The sequence below is a fragment of the Amphiura filiformis genome, chromosome 4 (genome assembly GCF_039555335.1).
Source record: "Amphiura filiformis chromosome 4, Afil_fr2py, whole genome shotgun sequence".
Classification (NCBI taxonomy): domain Eukaryota; kingdom Metazoa; phylum Echinodermata; class Ophiuroidea; order Amphilepidida; family Amphiuridae; genus Amphiura; species Amphiura filiformis.
Genome location: NC_092631.1, coordinates 23945837 through 23968051, shown reverse-complemented (window position 1 = coordinate 23968051; position 22215 = coordinate 23945837). Strand labels below are relative to the sequence as shown.

Genomic DNA, 22215 nt, shown 5'->3' with positions numbered 1-22215 from the left:
CTTGGAAATTTTTTGTCAGGGGCTGTGAATCTTACGCTTTCAGTACCGGAGGTATTGTACCGATGTATATAGTACTTAGTAGGTTTGCTGGTTGCAGGCTGAAATCAGGTTATAGATATTGCGCTGTTCCATTTAAAATCTATACACCCCCCTGTGGAAGATGTGACTTGCATCTCCCAAACATGGGGTGTAGATTTCAAACGGAGTCATCCATTCAGGTAATTCAATTTGAAATGTGCACCCCCTGTGTAGAAGATTAAGGTCATGTCTTCCATAGGGGGTGGGTGGATTTCAACTGGAATAGCTTAGATATTGGATGTGTGCAGTGGAGAGAGATCTATGTCGAAGCTTTGGCTAATTTGATATTGATAACGAGCAAGACCTGGTCAGAAATAGTCGCTCTGCTTTCATTATTATGTCTGTCTCTCTCTATCTATCTCAGTCAGTAAATGCTGCCATATTAAATGAGATGTCTTGGGTTGTATCAAATTGATTTGTATTGGAACTATAAGATTAAAATGGCAGACATGTTAATGGCATACTGAGGTTGATAACTACTTGAGGAATAAGGTGATCTCTCGGCTGGTGAAAATTGAGGATGTTTGATTTCGAAACTGTGAATCTTGTCTTTTTGTCTCCCTGGCCATGCTAGCTTTAGCCAAAAAACCAAACTATTTCGTTATTGAATCTAAGCTTATTCCAGATCATGTGTGTATGTAGTTCAATTTTAGGTTAGGCTTTCTGCTCCTATTCGAATCTCCTATCTCACCAATTGTTTAACTTGTCTTGATAATTTAAAGTTAGAAATTTATAACTTTACAAAATTATTCAAAATAAAACACAAGATTGAGAGTATTCCGATTTGGGGCTTGAATAATATAATCTTGATATCGTTTGATACATAAAAATATACCGCACTACTTGTCCTTTTATCTTGCTACTTACTGAAAATCACCCTCCTTACCAGGCTACCATCGGATGAATAATTAATAACCTGATTAAAACATACCCTTTCACTGTATTTATATCTTGTCTTCTTACTCTCTCAGCTTCTCTCATCTTATTAATGTTGCACATTTTGAGTTCTGACTCTATGATCTCATCCCCATGGCATAGATCAATGACGTCCATTCAGCACATGACCTCATCTCCATGGCATAGATCAGTGACTGTCATTGAGCAACCATAGCTCAAAAGTTGACCTGAAGTTGTGGAATAATGCGTTTTGTACCCAACACACTCAAAGTTCATTCTAGGCATGTAGAAGCCTATTGGGGTTAAGGAACCACATGACAGATGAACATGTTTGAGACCTTATGTGAGTTACATGGCTGACAATATCAACTGCTCAGTGCCAGAAGTGGGTTAGAGCGATAGCTGCCATGTGTTGCTTTCGTGTAGATGAGTACAGTATACTGTGTGTAAATTGCCAAATGTTCACAGGGCAGCTTATGTACATACCCACTTCTGGCACTGAGCAGTCGATATGCAGAAACTAGAAGAAATGACCCATTAGTGGCCTTTCGCTTTCTCAAAATGGAAGTTGCAGATTTACAGATCTCTTCAAATTTTATACCGATAGTCTATGCCACAGACTTTGACACATTTTGCAATGAGTGCCCAAGTCTTGGACAAAGACTAGATCATCCATGTGATTGATTGTCTGCCTTTTGTAGTTTTCAACTTGGGAAAGAAAATAAAGAGGCCAGCTAAGGCCAGCTATAGCAGGTCAGTGGCTTGTTTATAAGGGATATATATGTATACCTTGTGGTAGCTTTTTTCCTGATACCAACTCCCAGCAGAAATTTAGTAATTGATCCAGTGATGAAGAAGACCTAGCGTAGCCTAAAGACAGCTCTCATCACCTAGAGCACGATGTACTAAAACGTGATGAAAAATGAGTTATAGATTTATAAAAATAAATGATGTGCGCATTCTGGTTGTGTGATATCATACACCGGGATGGGGATAATATATTGATCTTTTGTATGTGTAAGTATTATAGGATCCACAACATACTCATCTATCAAGGCACAATTCTTTAACCCCAATACATTTGTACACTCATTGAATGACCTTTGATAATTTGGGTACTAAAACTCATACTCTGCAACTTGAGGTCACATTTTGCACTATGATTGTTTAATTGAGGTTTTGAACTATGCCATTGGGATGAGGCCATTGTGGTCCATAGTGTATATGATCAAGTGAACTTAGTTTGGAATTGAGATTACGTATCTGAAGCTTATGGCATTATTTGGTGATCAATGATATTCTATAGTATAGAGTGTGTCCGCAAAAAAAAGATGTCACCTATAATAGTTGGCCTTGGCAGTGAATGATGCGAACTTTGCAAATACCAAAGGTTGCTGCGCATCGGAAAAGTGAAATGTGAGAAAAAAAAAATTGCCATGTAGCGGCAGGTTTAATTTCGGTATGTAATAGGAGGCAGTTCATTGAGGTTATATTTGTGTTATAAACATGCACACAGTTCGGTTTGTGTATAGACAACAACTGCTGCTGCAGCCTGCAAGGCTTGAAGGCAGTTTACTACACATTAATACTCCCACACTTGGATATTTATGTTGAAGCCCGTAATTAAATACACAGGACGGCCAGAATGATGGATGATATGTGTATCATAGGTAAACATGCGTTGTCCCCCAGATGCTCACTCTTCTACACTTGCACACAAACACACCAGACACACATACACACCCAAATTTCCCAACCCCACCCCACAACCTGCACAAATGCTGACATTTGTCTCGCTGCCTTTTTGAGGATAAACTAAATGTCAGTGTCAAGATCCTCTAAAATATAAATTTTGATTGTATCTTGTGTGTATGTTACACTGTTGGAATCTGAAGGCACAGTAAGGATTCATGGAAGTCCTGTAATATCATGATGTTTTTGAATTTTGATCCTCCTACGAGAACCATGTCCATCCTCAAAATGTGAAGTGATATGAATGCAACACGTCACACCATGTACTGATGTACTGAACACTTCGGACACACCCACACACACTTAACGCCCATGCAGGTCTAACTGGAGAGCTATTTTTCATGCATTTAAATGGATACATTTTACAATCTTCAGTAGCAACCTAGCATTAAATTTTATGGCTCTGGTGTGGCATTTGGAAAGAAACCTCAAAATTTACCCAAACCCGACAAGAAAAGAAATTATTCTGAAAAAGTGAAGATGTAGCACAGTCTCTGTGTACACTGGATTCTTGATTCCTATGATGATACGCTTGCTTTGATCGTTTCTAGAGGGCGTTGCGGTTTGTGAACGGGCTAGTTCTAGTGAAGATGCTTCATTATTATTATGTGGATTTATTTACCAACTATAATAATTAATATGATGGATTGGAAGGACACTCAGGGAAGGACAAAGAACACATTCTTAATTAATCAAGCATGATGAATAATGTAAAGGCAGACAGAGTTGCCAAAAAATTTCAGCCAGCATCGCGGGTCAAATAATCGAAAAAGTCGCCCAATTTTTCTCGTAACCATTATTTTTTATGGGGTAGGAAACTTTTGGAAGTCGCGGGAGCCAATGTTGAAAAGTCGCCCAATTTTTTTTCTTAACCATTGGTTTCTATGGAACAGGAAATTGTCAAAAGTCGTGGGGAAAATCTTAAAGTCTCCCAATTGGGCTACCAAATCGCGAGTCAGGCAACCTTGAAGGCAGAACCAATCCAACATTTCCTGCTCATGAACTTTAAATTATTCACAGGGCTCATAATAAACACAAATGAAATTAAAGATTGATCAAGCAAACATTGGTGCACCAAGGTCTTTAAGATGCTTTCATTGCTTTCATTTGCTATTGATTTTTTGTACAACTTTGGTATTAAAATGCAGATGAGGAAAGATGAAGGGCCTTGGGAAGCAATACTTAAAAGATGTGATTAGATGCAAAGTATTATGCAAATGAGATTAATATTGGATGGTTAATTCCTCTGCATCAAAAGATTTGATTAGATGCGCGTATTATGCAAATGAGATGAATATTGGACTCTCAAGTGAAGTCCTCTGCATCTTATTGGGAGAAAATAGTATTCACCATGTTAAGTGCATGGTTACCATTTACCAAGCCCCTGATTTGGTAGCCCAATTGGGAATTTTTTTGAAGATTTGATAAGTTTGTTTTGTGATCATTTTATTCCTGCTAATGTAATGCCTACTATAGGCTACTAACATCCAAACAGTGCCAGGAAGAATTGGGATTAGTACAGTCACGGTTAACTCCACACTCTTTTTGAAATTGACTGCATTAAGGGGGTACTACACACCTACCCAATTTTGTGCCTATTTTTGCATTTTTCTCAAAAATTATAGCACATTGGTGACAAGTAAGATATGTATGTTATAGGGGCAAGGACTACAACTACTGCACTGGAAATTATTTCAGCACAGACAATGGTTGTGGAGTTGCAGTAAAAAATGAGGGAAAACCAATATTTGATCAATAACTACTTGCCCTATAATATACATATCTTACTTGTCACCAGCGCTCGAAATTTTGTTGTCCGGTTGCCGGGACAACTAAAAAGTCGCCGGACAACCAAAAATACTGATTCGGTTGCCCGCCGGACAACCATAAATCTAGCCAAAAGTCACATTTGTAGGCCTACGGACAACCAAAAACTTAGACGGACAACCAGAAATTGTAATCTGGTTGTCCGTGGGACAACCATTTATTTTTCCTAAATTCGAACACTGCTTGTCACCAATGCGCTATAATTTTTGAGAAAAATTCAAAAATAGGCACAAAATTGGCCAGGGGTGTAATACCCCCTTAAGCTATATGTACTTCAGGTATGTTCTCTATACACAGGAGTGGGGTCTGATGGCTTGTAGCCCCCTCTCAGAGGGGGCTACAAGCCATCAGACCCCACCATCTCATGATTCATTCATTTATCCATGGGGAGAGCGAAAGTTGGACTGGAAATTCTTGGCAACATGGTGAACGTGACACTTATGCCACTTAATTTGATCGTCTCTTATCCAAATGATGTGTCCTTGATGGAGCATTCATTAAGGATGACAAGATTGGATTAGAAACAAAGTATTATGCAAATCAAATGACACATATTATGAAAGTAAGATGAATATTGATTACGTGAGCTAGCCATGCTTCCTGCTAAAGGAGCTAGGATATATCGTTGAAGAATCTTGCGGTAGGAAGTAATTTATCAAGCATATCTCCTGCATCTTAATTTATGCATGTTCTTGACGAATAATAGTGTGATTAGAATCATCCGTGCAGCTAATTGCATCGCATTATTCTTCTACCTGAACTTGAAGTTGTTTCTGCATTAGGTGATTTTTCAAGGAAACAAGCTGATGCTGATACAATTACAATCACATTTGTGTTACTGAAAAGAGAAATGAAAGAATAACCTTCACGAATGTTGAAAATATACTATGCAAAATAAAAGTTTCATGCGTTTTGTGCAAATCTGATAGCTTAAGGGGTGAAGCATTGCAAAGTGCATTTGCCTGAAAGAATTGGAACAAACTTCAAGATATATACTAGAAAGTAGATGTATTATTATGATGATGACTCCAATTTCTTAGCACTGGTATCGACTGCAGGCGACAAGTTTCCTTTTTTTAATTCAAAAATGTCAGAATTGTACATTTACATGACCATATTTGGAACCAACATGAAAAATGCATTAAAATGAGTACAAACAAGCCCAAAATTGTTTCAGTGATTCGCGAGATATTTCTTTATATTTTCAAAAAATATCTCAAAATGAGGACTTTTTATTTTTGAACCCAGCATGCAAAGTATTAAAGTTCCCTGGTATCTTGAGGGGGGAAAGATGTCAAAGATGCAAAACGCATCTCACTCGATGTAGTAAATGTATCAAGATAAAAAGGAAACTTCACACAATTTTGGGGGAAACTGAATCTGGATTTGAGATTATTAGTGTTAATGGCCATTTCCCATTTGAGTACAATAGGGTTTTGATGATGCACATTATGAAGGAAGTTTATTAAAAGGATGCATCCAGTTTGGTGTGATAGTGATCTTGATGGATTATACCTGAATCACCTGGATTGTTTTATAATGCTTTGCAGCTTCAACATAAAAAGTCCCAAGTTTTGAGATATTTTCTCACAATATCTCCAGAACCACTGAACCAATACTAGGCTTGTTTGTACTCATTTTAATGCATTTTTCATGCTGATTTGAAACTTGTCGTCTGCAGCTAGTTGACCCCCGCCGCATGGAGAGAGTTACACATATTATCTCTCAGGCTGCAGCTTTGTAACTTCAAATAATAACCTTCGTAAGTTAAGAATATTGCGAGTACTACCTCATACTCCACACCTTGGGGTCATATTTTGAGCTATGATTGTTGAATAGAGACAAGTGAACTGTGCCATAAGAGATGAGACTACTTTAAGGTCATGTGAGCGGATTGTAAAATGTGTTACACTGAATTACAATGCTCATGTAAGCATGACTAGAAATCTTTCCATCGTAATACACAAGACCTGCCAAGCGTGGATGCATGGCTAGCTAGCGTGTCCGTCCCGTCCTTCTCACAGAACCTTGTCAGTGGCAGGTTTCACAGTCAAGTTAAAGAATCATGGATCCATGATGCCATGTGACATTTGGTTGTCCCATGTGTCAGTGTGTGATACGTAGATGATGCAGGGATGATGTTGGTTTGAGATTTGATGTCTGGAGTGCATATGATGTGACAATATGTGTCATGTTTGCATGTGGAGAATGAACTTTGACAGTTGGTTATGAGATTACATAACATGACACTTGGATGTCTTATGTGTCAGGGTGTGATGGACATTGAGTTGGGATTCGATGGTGGGAATGCATTTGGTGTGACAATATGTGTCATGTTTGCATGCGGAGAATGAACTGTGGCAGTTGGTTATGAGATTACATAACATGACACTTGGATGTCTTATGTGTCTGGGTGTCATGGACATTGAGTTGGGATTTGAGGAAGAGTGCATTTGGTGTGACAATATGTGTCATGTTTGCATGCGGAGAATGAACTGTGGCAGTTGGTTATGAGATTACATAACATGACACTTGACTGTCTTATGTGTCAGGGTGCAATGGACATTGAGTTGGGATTCGATGGTTGGAATGCATTTGGCATGACAATTTGTGTCATATTTGCATGTGTGGGAAATGAACTTTGACAGTTGGTTATGAGACTACACAAACATGTCTTATGTGTCAGGGTGTGATGGACATTGAGTTGGGATTTGAGGAAGAGTGCATTTGATGTGACAATATGTGTCATGTTTGCATGCGGAGAATGAACTGTGACAGTTGGTTATGAGATTACATAACATGACACTTGGATGTCTTATGTGTCAGGGTATGATGGACATTGAGTTGGGATTTGATGGTGGGAGTGTATTTGTTGCGACAATTTGTGTCATATGTGGGAAATGAACTTTGACAGTTGGTTATGAGACTATATAACACAACACTTGGCTGTTTTATGTGTCAGAGTGTACCAGGGATTTGTCTCATTCTTGGATATACGGACATTGAGTTCGGATTTGATGCTCGAAGTGCACTTGGTGTGACAATTTGTGTCTTATTTGCATGTGGAAAATGAACTGTGACAAGTTGGTTATGAGACTATATGACAATTGACTGTCCCATGTCCCAGGAAGTGATGTACAGTGGCATATGCATGTGGGAAATGAACTGTGAGCGTTTGTTATGAGGCTTTGGGAAGGTGGTCAAGTTGCCATGGTAATAGTATGCAGGATGAATATTCAAAAAGATGTTGAGCTAATAGTGATGATGTTGATCACATGGGTCTATTGAAGCTAAAAAAATTTTTCCAGTAATATTCACCGGCTAATGGCCATGATGGCGGAGAGCATAGATCTGTTTCTATTGAGCAAAATTAATATGGTAGTCGGTAAACAGAAACATGCTAATCTGATGAAGCGTTGAATTTGAAGGTCATTGTTTTCATCTAGATGACGTTTTCAACATGTAAGACTTGAGGGATTCAAGTTTGTAACTACTCCGTCCCTTTTTACCAGCCCATGTTACCCAGCTCGCAATTTGCACCTTATCCTATTCCTGTCGCTTTTATAATGTATTCAGCTCATCGATACCTACTCATCAAGCTGTCTTGGTGTGATGTAGGCTTTAATCGGTTTCAGCTCAATTTGCAAACCTTTCAGACGTGTCTGCATTTTCTTACACATTTTTAGCGCATTTGGTAACCATTTCACTTGATCAAAGTTCCTTACTGGGTATTTATTCAGCATGTTCAGTGGATCCTGGAATACTTCAGCCCAGCATGTTTAGAAATTGGCTAAACTTGTAAAAAGAGGATATACACGTAAATAACTTTATACATGAAAGACATGTGTTTTATTCCTCTTTGGGTTGAAGAAAGTCAGATATAAAACTGAATACAGTATTTAGTGAGAAAACTGTTATAGCAGAAATGTAGAGTAGACCTAGAACATGTAAAATGGTATCCAGCTTCTCCAAGAAATACTGAACCACAGGCCCTATTTATAAGTGAACTTTTACCACATCCTGCAGCAAGGTCAGGAAAATGACTGAACTTTGCCACCTTAATCCAATACATGTAACAAATTACAACTGAACTTTGCCATCAGAGAGCTCACAGAACTTTTGTCAATTTGGTCCACTATTTTGTGACACCCTGAATCTTTACTCCCATGTCAGTGAAATAATCTGTGTGTGGTCTACTGCCAAGAGCATAGAGAGCTACTTCAGGGTAACCATGGTAGCAAGCTATCATCATCAACAATTATCCATCATGGCAATTCCCTCTTTTGTTAGAGGCATTTACTTCTATTGTGTTGTGCAATCATGGTACAATTTAGTTTTTTATGTAAATTATCTTCAAATGGCAGTATAAGTGGTGATTTCTTTGGAATTTTGCAATGATTTGTTTGCACACAAATTACTAAGTTTTCAAATGCAAGATTTTTTGATCATTACAAAAATGGCATTATAAAAAGACAGATGCTTGTTCGAATCATGCAAAACCACAAAATCTCTGCTAAAATGAGGATGAGCTCAAACAAAAATTGTCTGCATTATACAGCTGTAGGCCTACCGAAAATGTTTGTCATCATTAATATTGTAATAAAGCGCAAGTCTGTGTGCACACATGGCATGATATTTAATAGTGTTTAATTGGGCTACGTGATGAAAACCTGGGTTGACTTCCACATCATGGGGTGATGAACAGTAAAGAAGATGAAGCTTTACGTCTCGTCTTTTCTGGGCTGTACATAAGCTTAACAAAAAATCTGATCCTTCTGCGAAACCATTTTAGGTCATGGCAAAGGGTAGATGTTTCCTGGATGCTGATAGTGATAGGCTTGCTTGAATTTGTAGGTAGCTGGCTTGTTTATACACTCTGAATATTCTAGTTTACACATTAGTCTGTTGATTACAATGGAACCATCAATCTGTTGAGTAAAATTTTACACAGCGGAAATCCTGAAAATTATGGTCCACATGCTTGCGTAGGCAATGTTGAGTAAGCCCATTTTCTTAAAATATTGACTTTTTGGTATAAAGTACTTTGCTTTGTGTGCAATTTCACTCAACAGGGAGAGTTGTTGGCGATAAATGTTGGGTATTTTTTTAGAGTGTACGTACTAGCGGTTTCATGGAGTGAGAACAGTTGTTTGAATCTATATCAGTTGATATCCGGTTGATAAGTTCAGTGTGCAAGTTCGTACAGTGTTCATTTAAATATCAGTGTTCCCAGTAATACACTGTTAAAATACTATGTAACTTTAATTCAATATTGGACCAAAATTAAACAACTCAACTTTTGTGTGAAATCTTTTTATGTTATATTGTCAATAGGAATGGGTTTTTTACCCAAACATTCGGTAAAATTACCCTGCATTCTTACAGTGTATTGAAAAGTATATTCACATTGCTATAATACTGTGTACAATGTACTATTCACAAGATTTTTTCGTAGTTAATTTCAGAACTGCGAATTTAAAAGCCTGTGAAATTGTCTTTACCCATAGTCTTTAATGTGTAACTGTTAACTACAAAACTGCTCCGAAAGTTCTGTAAAATCGCGAAAAAATAAAAACCGTGAAAATATCACGCTGCACAGTTGTCAAAGAGCGAGTAGAAAACAGAAGGTGAGAAGACTGGTTCAATATTTATTACTGTGTAAAAGCTACAGTATATACTATGGACCACAATGGCATCATCCCAATGCCTTAGTTCAATAACCTCAATTAAACAACAATTGGGAAAAAATTTGACCTCAAGTTGTAAATTATGAGTTTTTGTACCAAAATTTTCAAAAGGTCATTCAATTAATATACAAATATATTGGGGTTAAAGAACTGCACCCAGATAGATGAGCATGTTGTGGCTCCTACATAATAAAGGCTAGAGTATAATTTATTATATCCCAACATTTGATGGATCATAGGCTAGTTCAGTGCCAGTTCACATTCATCAAGGCAGATTAATTATGCATATAGTCGTAGTGAACCCAGTGATGATGCCACGACAACGGGCAGGCGTGACGAGGTTACATCTCACCGGTTCATAAATTGTGGTGTATATCCCGGGGTTTACATGCAACCAAGATGCCGTGAGCGTGAAGTGCTGCTTTGCATACAAGCAAGCAATAAATCTTAAAGCGTATGAAATACAATAATTGCAATGTAGTTTCTTCACGATTTTTTTAGATATGTTTGTTATAGTCTGGTGACATATAGACTAAAAGTAAAATTGAACGGAGAAAAATTGATATTGGTAAGATTTGTGAGTTTGTGATGTATCAAATAGGCCTTTGGTGTGACATTGTTTTGAGTTGTCAAAATGATGAATTTGAAATTCACTGTTTTGTAGCTTTATGACAAGTATCTTGTCATGGATGCAAAGTCATGTACAGTGTTTCCTTCTTTGAGAGCAGATGACGATGGTAATTTTGTTTTGTTCACAACAATAATGTGCTTGTGAGTGGGGTTGTATGTGTGCATCGGTGTTTGCCTGCAAACGAGGACACATGCAAGATTTTTCACTCTAAACTGCGGACTTACCTGCAACCGAGGACAGTCCTTCTGCAATAGATCTCAAATGCATGCTAAATGCATTTGACTGAGTGATACTTGCTCAACACCGTGGACCATGTGTGTAAAATATACAGTCAGGCGATGAAAACATGATGCACATATCCACATAGGAATACACACTGTCCTCTGTTGGCGGCAATCAGGGTGCGTGTAGGGGTGTGTGCACTATTAAAGTGAGCAAGTCAAGTAATACTAGATACTTATAGTTGGCAATTACTCCCAAATAGTACTCGAATTTTAAGTCAAAATCATCAAATGCCATTTGGGCCATACGGTTTGAAATCTATGGGCCATACGGTTTGAAATCTGGGCCCTAGGGTTTGAAATCTATGGGCCCTTTTCAATTTTCACAAGCCCCAACTCAAATGGTAAAATTGTACATTTAGTCAAGAATATTATTTTGTATTAACTCTGTTCTATCCCAACTCTCATCTGTAGTAATGAAAATCTTCACCTACTACACTTCATGTATGTGTACTAGAAACATCATTCCATCATACCTGTAAAATTAACCCCCACATGAGTTACAAACCCAATATCCCATTTATTTTAATCATCACTCTCGCTGCCCGCATCATTCCATCTCGGAATAATGCCAGATATCATTCAGTCACATCTTCCTCCGGTCTCAAGCGGATTGATAAAGGTCAACGGTATAGTGTCCATCCGTCCTCAAATATTGATCCATATGCACTTTGATGTGCCAGTAATGATGGCTGATTTGATTACAGCTTGGTCGTTAACTCTACGAGGAGGTTGTCTATTCGTTAGTCATCAGTTAAAGTACTAATTCAATCGCAGGAGAAGAAAAGTATTGTAATTGTATCTTTTGCAATTCTGTTTGTTCTATGAGTCTCTCTGTTGTATTTTTAAATCAATAGTAGTTTGTTGTGTTGCAATACCGATTATACCGGTGAATAATATTTTGAATTGACTGGCGATGAATAAATTTGTTTTCAGTGCTAAAGGGTATAACTGTGTATGCATCTTCCATGAAATATGTTGCTCAATGTAATAGCTAGGAATATGGAGTAAAATGTTTTCTGTTTTGTAACAAGTATCTTGTTGAGCTGTAATTGGAAAATTATAGTGGGCAAGTGGGTGGGTAAGTGAGTGAGTGGGTAAATAAGAGAGTGAGTTAGTGGGCGAGTGATTGAATATAGTGAGTGAGTGAATAATTATTTGATTGAGTAAGTGATTGAGTGAGTGAGTGAATAATTATTTGATTGAGTAAGTGATTGAGTGAGTGAGTGAGTGAGTGAGTGAATAATTGATTGATTGATTACGTAAGTGATTGAGTGAGTGAGGGAATGGGCAGTGCTGAATGGACATGGGAATGATTGATTAAGTGATTGAATGGTTGATTGAGTATAGTGAGTGAATGGGTATGTGAGTGAGTGAGTGAGTGAGTGAGACTGTGAGTGAGCGAGGAAGAATATGAACTAGAAACCACAGTTGTGTTTGACCAAACACGAATATCTATGCCCGTGACCACACCTAACCCCCTTCTCCTATTCACAAACGAAAACTTGGTGAGCACCATGTGAAAGCCCTTGTTTTAAGCTTTCATTCTAATACCCTACCAAGCCTTCCCACTCTCTTATACCCCATCAGACCATCAATCTCTCTAAAACACCACCAGACTGGACCACACTCTCTCTTATACCCCACCAGACCCTCACTCTCTCTTATACTCCACCAGACAATCACTCGCTCTAAACCACCACTAGGCTGACCCATACTCTCTCTAATACCCCACTAAGCCATCACTCTCTCTTATACTCCACTATACACTCACTCTCTCTAAAACGCCACCAGACTGGCCCAGACTCTCTCTTATACCGGTACCCTGCCAAGCCTTCACTCTCTCTTATACCCCATCAGGCCATCAATCTCTCTAAAACACCAACAGGCTGACCCATACTCTCTCTAATACCCCACCAAGCCTTCACTCTCTCTTATACTCCACCAGACACTCACTCGCTCTAAAACACCAACAGGCTGACCCATACTCTCTCTGCCTTCACTCTCTCTCTTATACTCCACCAGACACTCACTCGCTCTAAAACACCACCAGGCTGACCCAAACTCTCTCTAATACCCCACCAAGCCAACACTCTCTCTTATACTCCACCAGACACTCACTCGCTCTAAAACACCACCAGGCTGACCCAAACTCTCTCTAATACCCCACCAAGCCATCACTCTCTCTAATACTCCACCAGACACTCACTAGCTCTAAAACACCTCAAGACTGGACCACACTCTCTCTAATACCCCACCAGACCCTCGCTCTCTCTCTTATAATCCACCAGACACTCACTCGCTCTAAAACACCATCAGGCTGGGCCAAACTCTCTCTAATACCCCACCAAGCCATCACTCTCTCTAATACTCCACCAGACACTCACTAGCTCTAAAACACCTCAAGACTGGACCACACTCTCTCTAATACCCCACCAGACCCTTACTCTCTCTTATAATCCACCAGACACTCACTCGCTCTAAAACACCACCAGGCTGGGCCAAACTCTCTCTAATACCCCACCAAGCCATCACTCTCTCTTATACTCCATCAGACCCTCACTCTCTCTGAAACACCACCAGACTGGAGAATACCCCTTTAATCCCAAAACATTATGTCCCTTTAAGCGGTTAACCTCTTAACCCCATTGTACGTCTTGACGTATATTTGAAGCCTTCATCATTGCAAATACAGGTATCTACCAAAATGCTACCTATTGCGATACACTGTGTTAACGCGGCTGTGTACTCAAGACGTTGTTTCTTTCGCAAAATTGAGCTTTTTTGATATTTGTTACTTTGTTATGTTTTTTATAAATACAAGGAAAGAAAATCCGGATTTATAAACTCCAACTGCGCTATTTTATGGATTTTATTTCACTATTTCATTCGTGTTTGCAATTTTAAAAAGAGAAAACCTTTGTTGTATCAGCGGGGTGACACGCGCGCAACAACGCATCGCGCTGCGTGTCGCGCAGGTTGTTAGCGCACAGATACGCTACGCATAGGCGACGCTTATCTGCATGCGTGGCGCATCCTTTGGAAACACTAATTTCAAGTGGTCAAATGGCTCCGTTTTAGCTGATAAAATGTGGGTTTTTTCAAGTTCTTTTCCTCGATTTGAATATCAAGTTATGAATGGATTTCGCTCAAACTTCTAAACGGGCTGTGGATTTACCCGATGTTCACATAATATAAGGTAGAAAAACGAAAACTGCCACATTCTCCTGTGAGATTCGATGAAAGGGCAAAATGTGACCACTTTAAACTTTAACGGCCATTATTTCAATGTTCATTTTCTCGGTAAAATGACGATTTAGGTACTACGATAACTCAATAAATACAGCATCTATAGGTAAGCAAATATGATCATCGTAAAAAGCATGATCGACTCAAGAAACGGTTTTCTCATTTTTTTTATTTTGGTCTATTTCCGATTTTAGGCATCATTTTGTGCAAATAGGCGTTTGTGAATTTTAAAAAGTTCAATTTGATGCCTTATATGGTCAATATCTCAAAAACTAAGGCCAATAAAAAAAAAAAAAAAAACGTTTTTGGAATGGAGCCTCAAGATTGAGCTAAAAACAAAATAAAATATTTTGGAAAGAGTGTTTTTTGTTATGATGTACCTAACAAATATTGCCAAAAACTCACTTTTTTGTGATTTTCTTCATAATTGTTGTTTTTACCCCAAATCTGTATTTATATTAAGATTTATTGATGTCTTGCCTTTATAAAAATGTATACTTTTATATGTCTTGCGCGAATAATTACAAAGTTATTGCACTTTTACTACATGCATGTCTGAGAGTACGTCACAGCCACCTTAACCGGTCGTACCTATTTGTCTTTTTAAAGCATATGAACTTTGACCTCTGGGGTTGCGGCTAGCATAGCATACTTCTAGGGTCATAGGCCATCATTGTACCAAGTATGAACCCTGAGGCGCTATAGTTTTGAACTAGAGCTGTTTGAAATTTTACACATATTGCCCCTGTAGCCCATGACCTTTGCCCTCTGGGGTGAGAGACTACCCTCTGAAATTTTCTGGGGTCATAGGCCATGATTATACCAAGTATGGGCCCCGAGGGTACTTTAGTTCTTGGGTTAGAGGAGTGCAAAGAAGTGGTCTTAAGAAGATGAAGGAGAAGGAGAAGAGTCCGAAGACTAAACACAACAAATACAATATCTATGCCCCGTTGCACGGGCATAGATAAGTAATTGCTAACACACACTATGGACCACAATGCCCTCATCCCAATGACATAGTTCAATAACCTCAATTAAACAACCATAGTGCAAAATTTGACCTCAAGTTTTCAGAGTATGAGTTTTTATACCCAAATTTTCAAAGGTCATTCAATGAATGTGCAAATGTATTGGGGTTAAAGAACTGTGTCTTGATAGATGAGCATGTTGTGGATCCTAGTGACATTATTATATAATGTTTAAAATATATTTTCATCTCAATCTTTACTTCTTCTTTGTATCTTTACAGCAATCATATCCACCAATGCGCAGTATGCCGCCCCCTAGTCCAAGCAATACCGGCTCCGGCAGCTCCGGGTCCGGGTCATCGTCACAACAACACTCACCACATTCACAAAGTTCAACACAAAGTAGTCAACATGGTGTAGAGAAACTGAGCAAGACAAACCTCTACATAAGGGGCCTTCCATTATCAACCACAGATGAAGATCTTGTCAACCTTTGTAGTCCGTAAGTATCACTACTCCAGCCGGCTAATTATTTTTCCGTAGTTAACATTTGAATAGGGAGCCCATTTAAGGAACTGTATATGTGGTGTCCCGCACAACTGAATTGGGGTTAAGTTTAGGGTTAGGAAATTAAACTTTCTCCTATTCAAATGTTAACTACGGAAAAATATATTGCCTCCAGCCCACCCTTCCTCCCAAGTATAAACAAAGTATCTCCTACCATATTTGAGCCATTTTGGCCACCCCGATTTCTTAATGGCTGACCCAATATTTTCGACCATACTAAGGCTCTGATACATTGCCCATCCCTGTTGAAGGTGTTGCCAGTTGTTTAAAAAAAATACTGAACTAATGTGCTATGTTGGCTCTGAGGAAAATACATCAACAAAAATATATGCTGCTTTTCCAAAGTATAATAACGTTGTCATCCTCAACATCAGGTGGTATGTATCAAGCTTAATAAGTTATTAGTTGCTCAAAATCACCAAAATCTTTTGTAATTTGTTGTTTTAAAAGTATGTGAAAACAAAAATATCTCCGGAACTATATCTATAATTTTGATAGAAATTTAATCATGTTGTTCCCCGCCAACTAAATGGGGAAGAATGTTACAAAAACCAAAAATTAATTTTGAGCCATAGAAACGACTCATTTGCTTGATTGGGCCACATTTATATGCATATTGTAGAGTGTTTTATGCTCATCGTGGTACAGCAAATATTGTCCATTTTATTCCCCGAGATGTTGCAATGGTATAGACTATTCTTGTGAGTCTTCGTGATTACAGCTAATTCGACAAATTAGCAAATCTACATCTAGATATTTAATACGATAAAGCGGTGCTTTGGGGGTTCCGTCGACGCTAAATTTGAATTTAATGGGCTTGGCTCTTGGGATAATAAGTGGCTTAATAGGTTGGATTTAATAAGCGATTCTAGACAAAATAAGACCATCTTTGGAAGAAAAAGATAGATCCCATCTAGGTCAAGGTAATTAGATCATTGTTGCGTACCGACTGTAGATTTAACCGTATTCATTCAAGTTCAGGAAGTTGATTTTGTGTCTAGTGTAACAAAGTAACGAGGATAGTTTGTAGTTAGAAGTAAATTACTTAGTACGTGGCTGGGTCTTGTATGACAAAAGTGGCATCTCTGATCGAAAATCGGTTATACTTTTTTTAAAAAGTGAACACCAGAATTCCACATTCTGATATCTTGGTGTACTCTGTGCTATACGTACCTTATGTAGCTAAAATGGTTCATGGAATTTTCCCTTTTCAGGGAAGTTTTGACAAAACCAGACTGGCATAGTTGATCACAGAAACATTGGGCTATTCCAGTTGAAGTCCACACTGCCCCTGTGGAAGATGTTGGACGTATGTTCCACAGGGGGAGTATGATTTTCATATGTAGTTGGTCGAAGTTGTTTATTTTGAAAGCCATACTCCTCCTGTATATTATGGCCATACCGATATCTTCCACAAGTGGAGTGAGTATTTCAAATGGACGTTACCCAATTGTCTATTCTATTCAAAATTCATACTCCCTCTGTGGAAGATTTTGACTATATCTTCCACAGGGGTAGTGTGGATTTTAAATGGAATAGCTCATTAGTAGTACATACTTTAAAAAAAAGGTGAACACAGGAAATCAGTTTGATTGCAATTCACAATCACCCTAATACATCTTAACAAAATCTTGGTACACTAGTGCTGTACCTTTTTATAACACTTTGAGTTTTACTCTTGCTGGTATGCATGTAAAACCACTTGTCAGTGGTTATTAGGGAAGATGGAGGAGTGAATGGATTGAAACGCACAAGGTAGTCTGTCATTGCCAAGCCATGTGGTTAAGGCGACACTCCATGGTTGAGGCCCATGTGGTTAGATTTTCTGGGAAGGAGGAATGTGTATGTGTATCTTGGGCAAAAATTGGGGTGTGGTTTTCAAAAAAATTTAGGTCTGATTTTAAATTTCTTGAAGTATGGTATTAACCCTAACTTACAGGAGGCTTTTGGTGGAAGGGGATGAAGGGAAGGAAGAAAGGTGATGTAGAGAAAAGTTGTTTTCTCCGGTCTGGTTTTGAACCATGGCCTGGAATTGTAGGGTGCTGGGCCCCGTACTTGAACTTGACAAGCCACAAGTCCTCCCCGGACTTGGCCAGACAACATGTAGGTGTGTTCTTGTGTGATGCAGGACTTCGCTTTCTGCTGTAGCTTCTTGTAGCCACCTGGTATAATTGAAGACCGAATTAAAAAGACTAGTTTGCATATGACATCCTGTCAACCAGACCAACAATGCTGTACTGTGCAGGTCAATCACGCCGCGCCTTTGCCTGACGTCAGACGCAAACTAGTATTTTAATTCGGTCTTCAATTATAGTTTTGAGAATAAGGTAACTTCATTCATACACAATATTTTTAAAGGAAGTGAGACTCCAGCTGTATAACTTGTTCCCTGCACCTGTATCATTTGCAGGATCCACAGATTCTATGGACCACAATGGCCTCATCCCATATAGCATAGTTCAATAACCTCAAAAAACAATCATAGTGCAAAATTTGACCTCAAAGTTACAGAGTATGAGTTTTTGTACTCAAATTTTATTCAATGAATGTACAAATGTATTGGGGTTAAAGAACTGTGCCCTGATAAATGAGTATGTTGTGGATCCAAGTGATATAATGACAGACAGAGATAAAAAGACTAAATCACGTCTGACGTTCAGGGCAAAGGCACGCCGTGATTGGTTGCTGACCTGCGCAGTACGGCATTTTCTGTCCAGTTGTCAGAATTTCAGACGCGAACTAGTCTTTTTATCTTTCATTATTTTATAACAGAAGTGTGGAATGGTAGCTTTCCTCCTTAAATTCTGAATTAAAAGGCAAAGCAACACCCGATGGCAGTGTGCCACTACATTCCAGTGTGTTTTGTACCCACATGAATACCCAACCACACTGTCATCATGGCAAACAATACTGCTGAATTCCGCACATTTTCCCCTGGTTGATGTCATCAGTGGTAAATGATGTCGGAATTACAATTAGAGAAATAGTGCTCGGTGAGGCTTTAATTTGGCAAAGTAAATAGACGTGAGTGAGTTGCTACTGGTATATATTCAGTCGCAGGTGATTTAATTATGTTTTGTGAGTGGGATCGTTGCCTTTTTGACATCATGTGGGATGTGAAGAAATACCTTTGTTGTTCCATGTTTGTGTGGTACGGAATACGAAAATTGGATTAGAAATTCTGCTACCACTGGCACTGAGCTGCGCAAGTGTTTTCTCAAAGATTGTTTAGTACCTAGATTAATGAATACATTATGTCTCCCATTGTGCCTTGTAGGCAAATTGAAATTCTGACAAGGTATTCATATAGGTGATCCCAAATGTGTCTTACTACAAATATTGTGTCATCTTTCTAGTTACTTGCACTAAGAACATCATCAGGCAAAAATAATGAAATATGTAAAACGAAAATCGAAGTCTGTCAAACTGTATGGAAGTCGCAGTGTGGCCATCAAGTCCAAAAAGGTTGACTATCTCTGGTCTGGAGAAAGTTTTCCATCTCTGGTAAACCAACAACATGGTTCAGGCAAACCTGCTTTAAATGATAGGCATCATTCAGACATGATAATCATTAAATTATTCAGATTTCAGTACACATGCACCTCTTTTCAGCTTTTGACAGACATTTTATGCATTAAATGTACGTCTAATTGTCTTTCACAGTGTTTGCACTTGGAATGATTTTATGTCTGATTGGTAGATTTTAGGTATGAAGAAGTTGGAATGATATTTTTAATATCTTGGTACTAAATTCATAGTAAATTGCTAATTATTGAAGCTAATAATTATAAAGGCCACTAAGCTGAATTATTACTTTCATCAACTTGGACAGAGTATATGAAAATGCAAATGAGATGGCAACAGTATATCAACAGGGCTGGAAAAAATTAATATTCCCTGGAAGATGATCAAAATTTCCCTTCAAAAAGACAAATTTCCCTCCAAATTCTTATGTATTTCTTTGTTTAAGGACCTTCATTTCCTCCAAACTTCCCGGAAGGGCTGGAAAAATGAATATTACCCTGGGAGATGATCAAAATTTCCCTTCAAAAACACAAATTTCCCTCCAAATTCTTATGTATTTCTTTGTGTAAGGACCTTCATTTCCCTCCAAACTTCCCGGGAAGGAGCTTCCTACTTTCCACATTTTTTCAAGGCCTGTATATCAAACATATACTAGCTGTGATGAGGCATTATAATATAGTGATCAGTAAAATCTGTAAAAACAAAACAAAAAGCAATAGTGTATGCCTCTGTGTGAACTTGACATTAATTATGATTTTATCTCAAATATTTTTACAAGAAATTTTATCGCTGGTTCACATTTTAAAAGCTTATCCACAAACGTCTGATGGTTGTTCTGATTATCATATATATCCCCGGCAAATTCCGACCTGGACTTCAGATAAATACATCAATGGTATTAGTGAAAATGGTTAAATTGTAGCCACTCAGCACTGTATTCTGTTTTTATAAGTCTTTCAAACAATACGGATAAGAGATCGATAGCAGTGAACTTAAAAAGCCTGTAAGCCCTGAAGGGAAAACGGTGCTTGAAATACAATAGCATAATGATCTGATATACAGTGTGAATACTATTTGGTTGGTTGTAATTTAGAGTCAGATATAATCTGGTTTTATTCTATGGCTAACTAGTGTTAAACAACTTATTTTACTTGCAGTTTTCAATTTGCGAAAAAGTGTGAGAAGGTCTAGAGTCACAATCTTCAACTGTAATCATGGAATTCAGTCATTGTAAAAAGGGGGCTACATGTATTTGGTTGGGAATCCTGTGAATTCCACAGTTCTGTTAACCCTAATATGCCCCAGTTTCTTTTTGGCAAGGGGGGGATTGGGAGAAGGAAGGAAGAAAAAAGAAGAGAATTTTTTTTTTCTGGGGTGAGGTTTTGAACCACCGACCCCTCGGGTGCCAGACACGTGCACGGGCCTACCTTGCTGTGGGTCGGTCAGCCAAGCTTTCCGTGGCCATATGACTGTTCGTATGATGACGCAATCGCATCACGTGGGATACCTGCGTGTGCATAGGCCTTGGGAATTGAGGTTTTTGATGTGTGATTCAGTTAGAGTTAACGACGTATCATAGAAAGTGACTTCCTTTGTCACCCGCTTACTCACCACTATTAACCACCTCAAGAGGTGGTTGCCCTGTTTGGCGGTAAGGTTCAGTCGCATCACCCTGCATCACCTTCACCCGATATGTTTCTACTTTTAGCCATTACCGCATATTCTTCCATCACCCCAAATTATCTTGCATTCACCGTCAGCTCGGTAGAAACATGCCAATTGCAAAAGACTCAGTTCTGTTAAGTTCCAGGTTTTGCTACCTGTTACCATGGTTACAGTGTTATGTAATTGATTGTTTAAATGCTGAGTGAAAATGGACAGAAAAAAATGAAGAATTTTAATCGTTTTGTATCGTCAGGAATGACAGGACGAGTGGATGATAACAGATACTTTGATACATACTATTTTTGGCTATTGGAAGTAGGATTTTACTCTTTTTCAACCATTTGTTATACAATGCATTGTGAAATTGTACAGGAGTTTGAGTTTATAGAAGAGTTTTAATCGTTTTGTATTGTCAGGAATGACATGACGAGTGGATGATAATGGACATTTTATACTATTCTTGGCTAGTATCGGAAGTAGGATTGGAGCATTGGACTCTTCTTAACCATTTTTTAGATTGCATTGTTTTATGTGCCACGCCCCCTTTATGGTTCCAACAAACTACAATGTAGCATTCATTTTACCCAACTTGGCCTTTTGAAGAAAATCCAAAGGGCATGTAGCATACACGAAAAGTATAGATCCAACTTGGTGAATTCATACTCAGATGGACTATAATGGACCGGTATCATCGGATCTATAAGTGCATTACCGGTGGCAATGGGAAAGGAAATACGCACAAAAGGAATTAACTCCATGACAAATATTGAACTTGGCTATTGGGTAAACACTATGGGCTAAATAGTCTCATCCCCAGTGGCAAACATTCAGTGACCTCCAATTAACAACCATAGCTGAAAATTTGACCTCAAGATGTAGAGGATGAGTTTTGATACCCAAAACATGCAAAGGTCATTATGTGCATGTATATACATATCAGGGTTGAAGAACTTTGTCTTTCAGATGAGAATATTTGAGATTCTAGTGAAATTGAATAAATTTTCTAGGGGGCAAACATGTCTGGCAGCTAGGAATGGGTATTTCTACCCAACTTGTTCTTTTGGCTCGGATATCTTTATAGTCCCAGT

The 22215-nt window shown here is 38.5% G+C and overlaps 1 protein-coding gene across 1 annotated transcript in view; it reads left to right on the top strand.

Moving 5' to 3' along the window:
- Nucleotides 1-22215, top strand: part of LOC140150075 (RNA-binding motif, single-stranded-interacting protein 2-like) — a 321704-nt gene that overhangs the window by 201036 nt on the left and 98453 nt on the right. Inside the window, exon 3 of the mRNA XM_072172077.1 lies at nt 15652-15872. Within this exon, the coding sequence (XP_072028178.1) occupies nt 15652-15872 (221 nt within the window). The remainder of the gene's footprint in view (nt 1-15651; nt 15873-22215) is intronic.